This window comes from Puntigrus tetrazona, chromosome 20 (genome assembly GCF_018831695.1).
Source record: "Puntigrus tetrazona isolate hp1 chromosome 20, ASM1883169v1, whole genome shotgun sequence".
Taxonomy (NCBI): domain Eukaryota; kingdom Metazoa; phylum Chordata; class Actinopteri; order Cypriniformes; family Cyprinidae; genus Puntigrus; species Puntigrus tetrazona.
In genome coordinates, this window is record NC_056718.1 from 5,503,867 (window position 1) to 5,518,416 (window position 14,550).

The following is a 14,550-nucleotide window of genomic DNA, read 5'->3' on the forward strand; positions in this document are numbered from 1 at the left end:
TTCTCGCTAATTTCATGCCTAACATGAGAAAAACCTCACTTCCAGTCAGATGACTATTGCAATGAATTATTAAAGGTCATCACTTAATCTAAGAGAGAGAGTCTAATAGTGTTCAGTCAGATGGAGCTTTTGCCCATACAAGGTCTCCGAGTACACCTTTTATGTCGTGTTTATTTTGTAACGAAACCTCGTGTGTTTGAACGACCTACAATAGTAATGATCTCTTTCAAACCCTCACGTCGGTCGAGGTCTGAATAAGTAAGCGCACTGTCTGCGACGTGACTCAGAGGTCTTTCCTTAACGATGTATTTACATCAACACGCCCGTTTCTATGCGCGTCGCCGGAGCCGCGCGGACGGAAGTGAAACTCCGATTCACCTAGTGGGCGTGGTCAGAGGTGGGAGTCGACCAATCGAGAGGCAAGACTAAAATAGAGCCGTATATAGGCGAGGTGAACGGAAGCCGAGGCAGAACCGTGGATCAGATCGCGTCGCGGCGTCTAGTCGAGGACCGAGAGACAGATAGGCTGAAAAGTGTTTTTTTATGAAGTTATTGAGTCGTAAAAAAATAATAGCATCTTTTTACAATTTAGTACAGCATCGTGTTCAATATACTCACGATAGGCCAGTCCTCAAAATTATATAGTACCACTTCTATAAATGTTAAACAGATTTTAAATATGAACGAGAGTCATTCACGTGCTCTTCGTAAAATACAAATGCATTACAGCAACAAAGTGGCCAGGATTGAGTTTTAGTGAAAGTCAGTGTTTTCGCTCCGCAGCGCCCCCTAGTGTTGTTCTTGAAGTGCAGTTCAAAACAATTTTTTTTACATTTTTTATTCAAATAATATATGAATAATACATTTATAATAAGAAGAAGTTTATCCCGCATGAACTCCTTCATACTTTCCCTCCAGATTTGAGCTGAATGAGCTGAAATGAAAACAGGTTAACCTTTCACCTCAACTATTAATTAAATGAACAGATTGAACAGCAATATTTACAAAGATGTTTTGACATTTAAATGCAAATCATTCAATACTGATAATGTCTTCTATTATATTTTACTTTCCAGATTAAAGTGTTAAAGTTATTAAATGTGTGATTGTGTTTACCTTTCGTTACCTTTTCTTATTCTTTCGTGTGAAAGGCCTCAAGTCTTTGGTTAGTGACGTCTTGAATGAGCACTAGACAACAACATATCTGACAGATTAACTCCATGATATGTATTAAACAGCAGAAAACATATATAATGTTTTTTATGTGAGAAAACAAATGGAATGGTTCTCTGAAAACGCTTAACTCACCGTCAAGCACTGTTCTTGCTATAAATCTCTGTTCTAAAGTACTGGTGACTTCTTCCATCAGCCAAGGGAGAAATCCGGTCTCTATATCTGGAACAGAGATAATGACTGTTCGTTCACTAGACAGCAGACTGATAATTCATGCATTCATTCATTAAAGACCTTTTAAAATGAATTAATACAGAAATGCTGGGGCACTTGCCTCTCTGCACAGGGTCATAGAAGTAGCCACGATCCTTTAGATTGGAATAAACCGAGGGCAACAAGTCAGACAAATACTGCTGAGCAAATGCTCTCGCAGCTATTTTATCTGCGGTCTCCTTTTCTTTTTCCAGCACTGCCTTCTGCTGCTTTATCCGGTTTTCCTGCATTAGGGAAGCAATAAAAAATATATATATACTGAAACACAAGAAGCAATAAAACTCTATGTGTTAGATCTCTGCTCAGGAATCAAGATCAAGGAATGCATTTGAATACAATACATTTTTCAGTGGAATTTAGTTTTTAAAATATATCTATCAAAGTACATTTGTCTCACCAAAGGACCAGTTAAGTGAACTGAAAACAAAAAAAGGGTAAGTAAAATGGTTGAGACTTCAAATGAGTCATAGAATCTGAAAAAATAATAACATAATAATAAAATAAATAAAATAAAAATATAGTCTCTGAATAACACATCAAATATAACTATATTTTAAATTAATATTTGAGTTTCTTCTTATTGTTGTTATTGGTAACATTAAGCTGTTTAGATGTCAATGTTTATTTCATCTTACACTGCACACTGTCTGTATGTGATGTATAAATGTACTATTTATATGGTCATGGTGTTTATCAGTACATATTATGGAAGCAATGTGGTAAATATAAAATAAATATGCAAATAATTTTTTTTGGTGGTTTTAGATTAATATATGAATACAAGTTTAATTGAAATACCTATTTATAAACTTTGTACAAGTTCGACCTAAAAATTGTGCTTTCATTTTCAGAAAACAAAATGGCTCTGTGACCTGTTGCCATAGTCTTTACCTTAGACTCACTTAAAGCCTGAGTTTTATGCTGAGCATCATGTCTTGATATTGTTTCTCACCTTCTCCACACGGAGGCGCCGTTCCCTCTCCTCCAGCCTCTGCACCTCCACCAGCTCAGCGGCGCGGATCTCTTTGAACACCTGCTGCTGGGCCCTCAGGTTGGCCAGCTCCTCCTCCTCCAGAACTTCCAGCAAAGCCTGCTCGATGGTCTTTCCCACCAACACCTGCAGCACAGGCTGGACCTCCACGTCGAAATCAAACAGCTGCAGACAAAGAAACATGCAGGTCTTACCGCACTGGGAATGAGCAGAGATGTGGGCGTGAGAACATACAGATAGCAGAAGGATATATAAGCGTGCGTCCACACCGCACCTCTCCCTCTTCTATTTGTGTGGCTGCATCTCGTCCAGTTTTGGCTGGGATGAAGAGAGGAGTGGCTGGTTTGTCCAGGAACATATCTGTTTGGCATTCCACGCTGACGTCCTCTATGTGATCGCTCAGTTCTTCCAGATACATCTCTAAAATACACACCAGTGAGAGATCCTGATTTTTTTCCACAGTATTATCAGATGAGAAGATACATGTCCCGTATTTAAAAAATGATGCGTCCCTTATCATGCGATTTGTCTCGTATTTTACAATATTTTACATTTGGTAAATTATGGCAGAATTTTTGGCTGAACAATACCTTTAGAGTGACATACATCTGTGCTTCTAAAGATATTGGCCTACACTGTAAAAGTTGAGCCTAAATTAATTTTAATGCAACCAGCTGCCGCAGATTTTTGAGCTTTCTCAACTTATGTTTGTATGAATTTTCAAAGTTGAGAAAACTCAAAAATCTGCTGAAGCTGGATACCCCAATTTTTTTGTTATTTATCAGATCTAGACATATTTATTATATTTTAGACATGATTAGCAAATTAATAGATTAAAATTAATGATAACAATCTCAAATTCAAATCAAAATCAAATCTATCATTTATATTAATCATATATATATATATATATATATATATATATATATATATATATATATATATATATATATATACATCATGAATTAAAATATATAAATAATCATGTAATATACATTCCCTTTCAGTCGGTCACTCCGAGTCACGTCGGATGACCGATTTAATTGGGATCTCGCCGAGAGACCAATCTACTTCGAGTGTATCTAAACAAGCCAATTGAAGATTGGCATGCGCTAATCGCATCCAGCTGCCGCTGATCACAGCGCTGCGTGTATAAATAAGCAGCGGGTGCAGCGCATATTCAGCTTTTCGCTTCGGAGCCGAGCGTGACTGTTCTGCTCCAAAGACGATCTACGACGAGTGTTGGAGTCGGCGCGTTTCAGCGGAGGTCGTTTTCCTGCGTCGAGTGGATTGCCACAATCAGGCTGCACTACCCCTGTTTGTGCGCCAAAACGGCTATCCCCTGTTGCCTCAGCACTAAAGAGCATTCGCGGGTGCGCGTCTTTTAAAACGACGACGTTACGCCTGGCAAACTCGACGCGTCTTGGAAGATAGCGTGGGTCTTGCTTCAGACTCGTACACCCGTGTGTTTCTGGATGCGGTTGTTACCTGGTGTTAGGTGATGGTCACAATCGTTGCCTCGCGTGTGCCTGGGCTTAGCACGCTGAGGTGGCGGTTGTGGATGAATCATTTCTCGCGGGAGATGGTCATCTCGGAGTGATGGGCGGGCTCTGTCGCCTTGAAAAAAGGAGGCGGAGCTTGTGTTTGCTCGACTTGGTTCTCATCCTGGCTGCAGACAGGTGGGCTCCATTTCGTTGTGACACAAAGCTTAAACTCTGCAACCAGTGGAGCTGCAAAAGGGGCAGTCTGGACCCTCACGTGGGGTATCAGCTGTACCCTCTTGGGCTCCCCCTGATGATCAGAAGTCAATCGCTGCATCGGAAGGTGAGCCAGACATTTCTGGAAGTGAAGATCCGGTTGCTCTGCGTCTACCAGGCGTTGAATGTACTGGATACAGATCTAGAAATGGTGGCTATGCTTGCCCAGGCCGCCGAGGTGATCGGGATCAAGTGGAAACCTCCACTGCTTTCCAGGCCCTCGAGGCTGGACGATTGGTATTTAAGGGTGGCTCGCGCTGGTTCTCAGGGCCCCACCCTGGTACCTTTCTTCCCGGAAGTGCATGAGGAGCTTACTGGGATGTGGAAAGCACCTTTCACTGCCAGAAACTGCCCCAGTGGCTCCTCCTCCTTCACCACCCTTGACAGCGGCACAGCCAGGGAGTTACGGTGATCGCCCCCCCAGTGGAGCGGTCAGTTGGGATGCAGCTGTGTCCCAATGCCGTTTCCGCTTAGTGCGGTGATCCTGTGCTCCCCCCGGGCCTGCAGGTACTGGCGTCGGCTCTGAACGGCAGTGCCTTGTGCGGCCTGTGGACAAGCTGCGTCTGCAGTACACGCGCGGCGTTATTGCAGGTTCATCAGGCCAAGGCACTGAAGGATCTGCACAGGGGTGGTCATGACCGGAAGTTCTGAAAGAACTCTGTATCGTGATGGACCTCGCGCGCCACGAGCGACGAAGGTCACAACGGTCTCTCTGGGTTGTGCGATGGCCACTACGGTGGTCCAGAAACGCCATCTGTGGCTGTGTCTGGTCGACATGCGAGAGTAGACAAGACACGCCTTGAATGCCCCCATGTCCCAGACCGGCCACTTCGGCGACGCAGTGGAGAACTTTGCCCAGCAGTTCTCCGCTGCCCAGAAGCAGACTGAGGTAAGAAACATCCTGCCTCGGCGTGCAGCTGCAGCCTTCACCCAGCCGCCGACGGCCCACCTCAGCCAGCTCGTCGCCGAGGGTGCCCCCTGCTGCCGCCACCGCTCCCGTGCAGCCAACGCAGCAGCCCCCATCTAGGCAGCACCGTGGAGCTGGCAGCAGGGCAGCCACCCAGCCTGTCCAGGCTCCTGCCAAACCTGGAGGAAAGCGCAGGTGCAAGAGGCCCTCAGATCCGGGGATGGAGGGAGCTGCTCTGCCGGGCAGAGAATGTTGCCGCTACCTAAAACCTCAACACCTAAAACCTACCTAAAACCTCCTCTGTCTCTGGGTCCCCAGGGAGAGCGAGGAGTTGAGCGGGCCAGTTCCGCGCCACTCGCGCTCTCCTTGGGCTAATATGCAGCAGTGGGAAGACTGGGAGGACGAACCAACGGCCTACCCGCCTCACTTCTGCGGGGATGCAGGTAAGAGTTGCACACACTCAGACCCCGCTCGGACCGCCACGAGACGCCCGAGCCGGGTCCCTGCACTCCTCTCGCTGCCCCATCGCCTGCATCGTCAGTGGTTCCGCGCGAGGCCGCTAGTTCGGTCTCTGGATGCCTGGTTGAATCTTCCCAGGCTATCCTGGTGGCTCCTGCGAACCCTTCGACTTCGGCTATATGATTCAGTTCATCCGGCGTCCCCCCAAGTTCAGTGGGATCCGCTATACGTCAGTGAACAATGCGCGTGCGCCCCTGTCTTGTGGGCGGAGATTGCTGTCCTTCTAGTGAAGGCACGATAAAGCCGCTTCCTCCAGCCGATATGAGGTTGGGGCTTACAGCCCATACTTCATAGTGCCCAAGAAAGGCGGTGGGTTATGACCAATCTTGGATCTGTGAGTCCTGAATCGAGCACTCCCGTTCAGGATGTTGACACAGAAACGCCTATTCAGTGCGTCCGTCCCCAGGATTGGTTGCAGCGATCGACCTGAAGGACACGTACTTTCATGTGTCGATTCTTCCGTGCCACAGGCCATTCCTGAGCTTCGCGTTCGAAGGTCGAGCATATCCGCACAAGTCCTACCCCTTCGGTTCTCCCTGTCGCCACGCTGTCTTTCATGCAAGTCGCGAAGCAGCCCTTGCTCCACTGAGAGAGTAAGGCGTTCGCATTCTCAACCAACTGGATGACTGGCTCAGTCCCGGGCTCAGTTGTGCGAACACAGGGATCTGGTGCTACAGCACCTCAGCCAGTTGGGGTTTCAGGTCAACCAGGAGAAGAGCAAACTCTGTCCAACGCAGAGGATCTCTTTTCTTGGGATGGAGCTGGATTCGATCGATCAGATGGCACACCTCACAGAGGAGCGTGCCAATTCGGTGTTGAACTGCTTCAATATGTTCAAGAGCAGGACGGCGGTCCCACTGAAATATTTCTCCTGGGGCATATGGCAGCCGCGGCCACAGTGATGCCGCTGGGACTAATCCATATGAGACCGCTTCAACATTGGCTACACGATCGAGTCCCGAGGTGGGCATGGCAAAGTGGCACTCACCGGGTTCAAATAACACCGGCCTGCCGCCAAACCTTCACCCCGTGGTCAGACCTCTCGTTCCTTCGGGCCGGAGTGCCCCTGGAGAAGGTCTCCAGGTATGCTGTGGTTTCACGGATGCCTCCACCACCAGCTGAGGGGCCACGTACAACGGGCATGCAGTGTCAGGGGTTGGACGGGCCCTCAACTGCAATGGCACATCAACTGCCTAAAGTTGCTGGCAGTACATCTCGCCCTAGGCAGTCTCGAGAACTGCCTTCGAGGCCAGCATGTACTAGTCCGCACAGACAACATACTGACCGTTGCGTACATCAACCAACAAGGTGGTCTACGCTCCCGTCGTATGTCGCAACTAGCCCACCACCTCCTCCTATGGAGTCGGAAGTTCTGAGGTCGCTTCTCGCCATTCACATTCCAGGAGTGTGCAACCAGGCAGCCGACGAGCTGTCGCGAGCTGCACTACCCGGAGAATGGAGACTCCATCCCCGGGCGGTTCAGCTGATTGGGAACGTTTCCGAGCCACTCAGGTAGACCTGTTTGCCTCTCCAGAGACTTCCCATTGCCCACTGGCACACAGCTGGCTGCGGGGCCTTTGCAAGTATGTATTTCCCCAGTGAGCCTTCTTGCACAGACACTATGCAAGGTCAGGGAGGACAAGGAGCAGGTCTTGCTAGTAGCACCCTACTGGTGAAGACTTGGTTCCCAGAACTTGTGCTCCTCGCGACAGCCCCTCCTTGGCCGATCCCTCTGAGGAAGGATCTTCTGACTCAGAGACGGGGCACCCCTTGGCACCCGCGTCCAGACCTCTGGAAACTCCATGTCTGGTCCCTGGATGGGATGCGGAGGCTCTAGGTGACCTACCTCAAGGGGTAGTCGACACCATTTCGGCTTGTTAACCGCTCCAGAGCGTCCATACAGTAGACCCTGTCGAGCTCCTCCATTCCCCTCGGCAGCCAGATGTTGCGGAGCATCCGGCGCCAGGCCCTCTCGATGAATCCGTGAGAACCGGTGAGGGCTGGGAGCCATGTAAAGTACCCCAAGAGGACTTTATGTGTGTATTTCCACGGCATAGCCTTAGAGCCCCGTGTTTCCCCGGCAGACCTTCTGCCCGTCTAAGAGGGTTCAATCACCTCCAATTTTCCATATGCAAACTGAAATACTGTCCATATGCGTATTCGTTCCGAGACCTCCTACGGGAAGGCTGGACTTCCGCACGTCCCTGTTCACTAGAACGTGGGACGTTTCCCAGTGTTCCAGTCTTACGAATGGGTAGTGTTACAAAAGTAGCTGGCTTCTTGTGGTTGAGCCCCGGCCTACGCCGATAGACTGAGGGGGCTTGTGGGCTCCCACAGGACACTGGAAGAGGCAGCGTCCATGGCGTTTTGGTAGGGATCCCAATTCGTCGGTCATCCGACGTGACTCGGAGTGACCGACTGAAAGGGAACGCCTGGTTACGTATGTAACCCTCGTTCCCTGAAGAAGGGAACGGAGACGCCACGCCCCGCCGCCACGGTGTTGCACCTCTGCTGAAGGGCCGGGTCACTAGCTCGGCTCCTCAGCGAAAACCTGAATATGCGCTGCACCCGCTGCTTATTTATACACGCGCTGTGATCAGCGGCAGCTGGATGCGATTAGCGCATGCCAATCTTCAATTGGCTTGTTTAGATACACTCGAAGTAGATTGGTCTCTCGAAGCGAGATCCCAATTCGTCGGTCATCCGACGTGACGTCTCCGTTCCCTTCTTCAGGGAACGAGGGTTACATACGTAACCGAGACGTTTTGGCATTATAAAACGTTTATAAAATACTAAATTATTTAAATAAAAATGGGGCATATAACTGCATTATAATGAAATCCTAATTTAAGCAAATAAGTGAAATAAATAATTAAATAAATAATTCTGTTTTCTCATGTTTTTTTGTTGAGCTATGTGTTGGGTCGTGAATGGGTGTCCCTTAATTTGCCTCGCCGAAAGTGGCAACCTTAGATAACATGTTTTCTAAGATTTTTCTGAGATTTTAACTTTTGTGCGTGGAAAAGTTTGGCGAAAATTAAATTCTTTTGGAGAATATTTTTACACATACAAAAGTTTTAACATTTGGCTCCGACATGTGCTGCACTGATGACTTATTTTTGTAGGCCGACCTGGACGTTAGTATCACCCTAGTTCCCTTAAAAAAATAGCACTAGGGAAATTTTTCTGTCAGATTTTGAATTTCTGTAGAAAGTAAGCTCTGTGACCAACTGAAATATATAGAAACATATTCTTAATTTAAAAACCTATTGACTTTAAGACTGTGGAAATGGAAGGACTGAAACAATAACAGATTTTTGGGGTTTGTCCTACAAAAATATGTCATCTGTGCAACAAACTACTTGTGCAAAATCCTTTTACCTGTCTGCACGTCTATGTTCATTCTGCCCTCTAGTGGTTCTGGTGTTTTTGGGCCAAACTGCTCCTTCAGCCGTTTTCTGGACAAGGCTCTTTTTTTGGCCTCCTGCTGTCTCAGGAACTCGACTGGATCGGGCTGAGATGTCTATTAAACATATTTATATTCATTTACATTCTATTCATGCATCAACTGCGCTCTCATCACAGTACCATGTGAGCAAACACTGTTATGGCTGCCAGACTGAAAAATACATACAACTCTATCTGCTTATAAGAGAGCTTTCTAACCTATCTGTACCGATACTCACAATGGGTAGAATATGTTGAGCATATGTGTTTCCTCTGACAACGCGTCGATCATACATGATGTTTCCATAACTGCTCTGTTCTTCATTTCTGCATACAGTCATAAATTGTATAATAAATTAAAATAATTAGCATGTTGCATATATTATCCAGTGGAAAAAAACAGACGTCTTTATGTATTCCTTAGTAAAAAAAATATGTGTAAACCATAATGTATTTTAATAATATTAACATTAAGTCCCCAACCCTGATAAATTTGGTATCACATTATAAGCCCAAGACTAAAAGGCCTCACCAATGTAACGTTAGTTATCTGGTAATTATTAAAATTATTGTTACTGCAGTAAAACCGTGGTAACTTGGTTTCAGATTACGTTGTGTTAAAAGAGAGCTGTCAAAAAACTAACTGTAAGAAAATAATTAAAAAAATTAATTAATAAAATAAAACCTTGCTTTTTTTGTTTACCACGTTCACATGACCGCTATATTGGACGAACTAGCTTACGTGGATGTGTCTGAGGATGTTACAGCAGCATATATCGAGGCAAATCTTAAATATATCAATGATATGTAACGTGTTTATAGTGTTACTTAGCGAGATATGTCAGCTGAAGTGAGGTGTGGTGTGTGACTCACAGCGGCGGAGCGTCTTGTCTGTATTTGGGTCGGTTGGGAACCGCGCGCGGGCGACTGGAGAACGTGTAAACTCCGCTTTGCGTCTCGTTTTGCGTCTGTAAACTAGATGCCATTTTCTCCTTTAATAGTAGTATCAAATGCGTTACTGTAAGCTGAAAGCATTAACTGTTGGCTGCTGAGACCTGGACTCGTTTCCCTATTTGTAACCGCTGCAGCTGTTGTTACCGTTACCGTGGCGACTGTATCCAGCAACAGCTTGACCTCTGTTTACTTCCGGTTTAGTCAGGCCATTTTTTCTGTCTTGTGTGTGTGTGTGTGTGTGTGTGTGTGTGTGTGTGTGTGTGTGTGTGTGTGTACATACAAACCAGTATCTATCATACATGTTAAAACTGTTCATGTACTGTAATACAATATTTTGACACATTTAAAAGTGGCTCCATTAGACAAGTTATGACTTTGAACAATGACTTACGGATCAAATTCCTCTTTCTTTCTTTTAAACGGCAATTTATCTTAGGATAAATTTTTCCTCTGTCTTAAATTGTATTATAAAAACAATTAGCCTTTAAATAGATCAAAAAATCAAATCAAAAAGTCAATTTGGCAGTGGGGACACTTAATTTCTAGCGATTATCGCAGATTTGATTACAGAGACCGTCTCTGCAGTTAATAAAAAGTGTTTAATCTGCTCATTATACATTACCATCACTCTATTCTCCTATTTGATACTGTTCAGTGCTTTAATACAATTTGTATTGTTAAAAGCGCTATATAAATAAAAAGTGATTGATTGATTGATTGATAACTGATTATATGCGATTATATGTAGACTATTTTATGTGGACAAAGCAGTATTGTGATTAAGAACACCTTCTTTAGGTATCACAAGGAATGAAGATGAAAACAACATGCCATTAAATCATTTCAAATGACAGTCAGAACCTTCAGAGGTGCATACATATAATTAATTCAAGCAATCTTTAAAAAGAAACACATATGAAATAGTAATCCTATCCGTAGGGAATTTTAGCATGATTTATGAATGAACTATTGAATGATATTTATTGTTATTTGTTGTTTATTGTCGATTTTAGGCATTAATCATGGGTAAGGTCAGGTTGAGGTGTAGAGATATGGTCAAGACTAAATTTTTGCTTTAAAATATTGTTCCAGGGTCAACAAAACACGTTGAACTCAACAAAATCAGGACTGTGTGTAAGCGTCATAGTTTTTTTATTATTGCTTTGCCATATGAGCAATGCAAATAATAGAATTGTCTTTAATTTGTTTGATAGCATGTCAGAATAGCCAAGTGGTCTACGGCACCAGACTCAAGGAGTTTCTACCTTCTCAGTTGTTGAGGCTTCTGGTCTCCAAATGGAGGCGTGGGTTCAAATCAAGGCCTTTTTTTAATATCATAAATGTTGCGACTGTAAATGTAATAATTTGCATTCCTGCTTTTGCACTGTGACCAAATACACAAGTGCCGAGTTTGACTTGTTCCAAGGTCAGCATATTTGGTTGTGACTAATTGCGACCAATTACATTTATTGAAATCTTTTTGTACAGTTGTCAGAATGGCCGAGTGGTCTAAGGCGCCAGACTCAAGGCATTTTCACCTTCTCAGTTGTTGAGGTTTCTGGTCTTCTCACTTCTAACAGAGGCTCTTTTAGAACTAGAAGTGTTGAGATTTTTTTGTTGTGCTACATGAGCAATGCCAGAGGAAGAAATTGCTTTAGCCCCTTCTCCACACAGAGGCATGGGTTCAAATCCCACTTCTGACCAAATTTTTTCTTTTAAAAATGTAGTTAATGTTGAGACTGCAAATGTAATAGTTTGTTTTCCTGCTTGTGCACTGTAACCAATTCCATGTATTGTATCTTTTTTCACATCTTTTTACATAGATGTCAGAATGGCTGAGTGGTCTAAGACGAGGATGGAGGTGAGGTTTCAAAGCCCTTTTTTTATTTTAATAACATTTTTGTTACTGTAAACGTAATAGTTTGTCTTCTTGCTTTTGCATTGTGACCAATTACTCACATGCTGATTTTGCTGAGTTTGACATGTTCCTAAGCCAACATATTTTGTTGAGACCAATTACATTTATTTTTTTTATTAAATGCAGAGACTCTGTAATTAAATTAAAAATGAAAATAATAACTCAACTAAGCAAGCCAGAGGCGACAGCGGCAAGGAACCAAAACCCCATCCGTGACAGAATGAAAAAAAAAAAAAGATAGATGAATGACACTGATGTAAAGCACCAAACACTCATTGTAAGCCTAAACTTCACAAAAACTATAAACTGGTTCTTCAAATCGGATTGCTAATCACAATGTTATTCCAGGGTCAACAACGATTTTGATCCAGGAACATGTCACACTCAGCAAAATCAGGTTCTGCCATCTATCAGACAATCAAACACTGTAAACGGGAGACATCCTTTGGCTACAAGGGAACTTAAGACTGAGGTCCTACTCTTTGGCTAGAAGTTGTGACCAATAAACTGGGACCTCTATCTGGTAATCTTCATTCACATGGTTAAAAACGTTTGACGTTTGATAAACGGATCAATGCTGTAGTTGTTTTTATCAGCTAAAGAATATCGAAGTTGAAGTCATTCTTAACATTTAGAGACATGGAGTATGTAATACATGCTTTACTCTCATCTAGATTAGATTGTCGTAATGGATTTTACTCGGGAGTTTCACAGTCCCTATTGTCATGACTTGTTCAAAATGCTGCTACTAAATTGTTAGCTGGAACAAAGAAGAGGGAACGCATTTCAACAGTGCTGATCTCTCTACGCTGGCTCCATTTTGAAACACTGCTGTTTGTTAGTAAGGGTTTGCGTGGACTGGCTCCATCATGTCCTGCTGATATCCTGTTCCACTGTAATCCCTCAAGGGAACTTCAATCAACTAGCAGTCTTCAGTTTACTGTTCCAAGGGCTTGCTTGAAATTTAAAGGTAATTGTACCTCCACAGCTTTGGAACACATTGCCAGCCCATATAAGATATGCTAACAACATATACTGACTTTAAGCACGGTGGCATAACTGTAGTGTGCTGAGACTGTCGCTGTGTTTCATTTACTTTTGTATTCTGCTATATATTAGCACCCACCATTAGCACCCCATATGGTGGGTGTGTGGGACATTGTAAATGCTCGCTAAATTCTTTAGTGAAATAAATCTTTAGTGCAAAGCACCCAGTAGGGGGAGACATGTAAACCTGTTGTGAACATGTTGTGTTTCTGCCTGTTGTGAACAAAACTAAACAGACGGAGGTGCTGCACACAAGCTGACACCCAAAAGTTTAATTTACATAATATAGCAAACATGATCAGAAATGTAGCCTACTAATGCGCTACTTATAAAAGTTGACAAAAACTATTGTCTTTGATGTTGTAACAAATCATTGTTGGGCTCCGAGGCCTCTATAACTTTCAGTTTGTTCCATCTGCTATGTTTAGTTAAAAGAGTTTGCATTGTGATTTCTGGGGCGCTTTCACTTGTGTATCTTGGCCATCAATAATACATTCAGAGCATTTATTTTTATCATCTTTTCAAATCTTAAAAAATATTGTCAAGGGTATTGTAACACAGTATAGCCTTTTTCTTACACTCACTAAATCAAAAGTTTGTTTTTGAATTAAGATGTTGAAATTTGTGACCCGAGGAAGTGGTTTTGGGTTCTCAGTCTGAGAAAGAAACAGATGCTTACAGAAATCATTTAGTCTCCACAAATGTACACCAGTGATTAGTTCTTATAACAAACAACGTTGTGGTCATGGTTAAACATGTCAAACATATGTCACTGAAGAGGCATTGCAGTGCACTGTCTCAAGCATAATGCTGAAACGTGAATTTTCAATAGATAGTCAATAGAATAATTGCCACGCAGTGCTTGTTTATACACGTGAGTGTTGCTAAACAAACTGTGTTTTGATTTTGCATTAACATTCAAATGTTCTGTTTAGTTTAACAAATTTTTCATTTTGTAGCTCTTCTAACGTTATCAAATATATTAAGTTAGCATAAGAGACCTTGGGAGAAACCAAACCTAAAGCAGACGCCCAGAGATCTGGAAGAAAAAGGCTTGAACATATCAATAGAAAAGCTATTTCTAAGTGTACATTTACACAACACAATTTTCAAATAAAAATAGAAAACACGATGACAGTGTCCACAGTGTGTATTTACACGATGACAATGCTGAGGGACCTGAAAATGGTTTTCATCTGTGTGTAAAATAAACACAGCGGCGTCATACGTGTGTGCAGTATTTCTTTACTATGTTACATCGCAAACTACTGGCCTGGAATGCAGAATACATCTTTTTCGTGGATCTGTGAAAATGGGGGTTTAAAAGGAAATACCTTTTTAATATGAGAACTGTCAGAAATTATTGCACTAAATTATCAATTATAAAATATGGTGCTGTATAGACACTGGGCATTAAATGATGATTAAATTGTCATTGTTTCATGAACTATTTCTTTAAGGAACTTTAAGGAACTGAGCCATCATGGGGAACCTCAACTTGATTACTTCAGCAGATCTCACAGTATTAGGGTTCCTGTTGGTTGCACGCTAAAATATTATTACA

The 14,550-nt window shown here is 43.4% G+C and overlaps 1 protein-coding gene across 2 annotated transcripts; it reads right to left on the reverse strand.

The window, feature by feature from the left end:
- Positions 1–389: 389 nt before the first annotated feature.
- rsph3 (radial spoke head 3) lies at positions 390–10,174 on the reverse strand. Of its 2 annotated transcripts, none has more exons than XM_043220024.1 (9): positions 9,941–10,174; positions 9,307–9,394; positions 9,002–9,143; positions 2,712–2,857; positions 2,399–2,602; positions 1,508–1,670; positions 1,309–1,395; positions 1,117–1,188; positions 390–934 (listed from the first exon to the last, which is right to left on the reverse strand). In XM_043220024.1, exons 1-8 carry the CDS (start codon positions 10,051–10,053, stop codon positions 1,133–1,135), a joined length of 999 nt encoding a protein of 332 aa, XP_043075959.1. In that variant the 5' UTR covers positions 10,054–10,174; the 3' UTR covers positions 390–934; positions 1,117–1,132. The 2 variants fall into 2 exon arrangements, with proteins under 2 accessions (XP_043075959.1, XP_043075958.1); XM_043220023.1 differs by having other exon boundaries at positions 391–934; positions 1,127–1,188.
- Between the last annotated feature and the right edge of the window lie 4,376 nt (positions 10,175–14,550).